Source organism: Amphiura filiformis, chromosome 3, assembly GCF_039555335.1.
Source record: "Amphiura filiformis chromosome 3, Afil_fr2py, whole genome shotgun sequence".
Classification (NCBI taxonomy): domain Eukaryota; kingdom Metazoa; phylum Echinodermata; class Ophiuroidea; order Amphilepidida; family Amphiuridae; genus Amphiura; species Amphiura filiformis.
Genome location: NC_092630.1, coordinates 62,760,786 through 62,762,252, shown reverse-complemented (window position 1 = coordinate 62,762,252; position 1,467 = coordinate 62,760,786). Strand labels below are relative to the sequence as shown.

General features: G+C 41.4%; 1 protein-coding gene across 1 annotated transcript; it reads left to right on the top strand.

Moving 5' to 3' along the window:
• Positions 1–254: 254 nt before the first annotated feature.
• Positions 255–629, top strand: LOC140147393 (craniofacial development protein 2-like). Its single transcript, XM_072169170.1, has one exon. The coding sequence runs from the start codon at positions 255–257 to the stop codon at positions 627–629; it is 375 nt and encodes a 124-aa protein (XP_072025271.1).
• Positions 630–1,467: the final 838 nt, after the last annotated feature.

Genomic DNA, 1,467 nt, shown 5'->3' with positions numbered 1-1,467 from the left:
ACCAAGGAAAATTGGACATCCTGACCAGAGAACTTTGCAGAAACGATCTTAATCTTGCAGGAATCTCCGAAATGAGATGGACAAGAAAGGGCTACTTCACCACACCCAACAACCATGAAGTTTACTACTCTGGACATTACATCGGAAGAGAACATGGAGTTTCTTTCATAGCGAATTCAGATGTTGCCTGATGTGTCCTTAGGTACAATCGGGTTAATGAGAGAATTATCATCATTCGCATACAAGGAACACCAATGAATATTTCTGCGGTTCAAGCCTATACACCTACCTCAACATCAACAGATGAAGAAATCACGACGTTCTATGATGATCTCCAGAAGGCGATAGATGACATCAATAAGAGAGACATGACCGTCGCTACAGGAGATTTCAATGCGAAAGTTGGAGGGAAAAGTACCAACAGTAATGTCATGGGAAACTTTGGCTTAGGAGAGCTGAATGAAAGAGGAGAAATACTAGTTGAATTCTGCCAGGAAAACCTAAAATCTAATTATCCTAAATACCTTCTTCAAGCAACATCCAAGGAGGCTATACACAAGGTCATCACCAGATCATACTATAGGGAACCAAATAGATTACATCCTGGTCCAGAAGAGATGGCGATCTAGCTTCATGGCTGCAATGACCTACTCATGAGCAGATTGTGGATCAGACCAACATTAACTGCATGTATCAACCATGAAGTTGAAGCTACGAAGAATCAAGCGTAAAAAAAGGCCAACAAGATTATGATGTAAGCAAGATCAGTAATGGCTATAGAGCAGAAGTGAGAAACCAATTGCAAAATATTATTGGAAGATGATCCTGAAGAGTCCACACCAGAGGAACTGTGGGAAGAAATCAAGCAAGCAGTAACAGCTCAGCACATAAGACATTGCCAAAACATACAGAAGTTTTCAACCTAGCTTACCAACGAAGGAATGTCAAGGAAAAGGGACTTTACAAGGATGACCATCGCCAAGAATACCGTGATCTGAGTGGGAGAATCCAGAAGCAGATCAGGAAAGACAAGACTGATTTCATCAAGCCGAAGTGTGCATGCTGAGGTAGAAAGGAATAGTGTAATAACACCAGGGACATGTACAGAAACATCAAGCTATACTGACGACAAGCAAACCAACGCCCGGCTCTATTTTGTGAAGGATGAACCTGGCAACATCCTTACAGAGGAGGAAGAGATTAAAACAAGATGGAAACAGCATTGTGAGAAAGTATATGCTTCAGGAATAAAGTATTCCGCCTGAAGAAACAGACTACGAGAACTATGATAACGATCTTGATGAGTGAAGTTGATGAAGCCATAAAGAAACTCAGGAATGGCAAATCACCTGGGACTAATAATACACAGGCAGAATTGCTCAAGAGGAGTGATGTGGAAGGAGTTACCATCATCCATAGCCTATGTAATAAGATCTGGAGAAGCAAGGAATGGCCAGAAGATTGGAA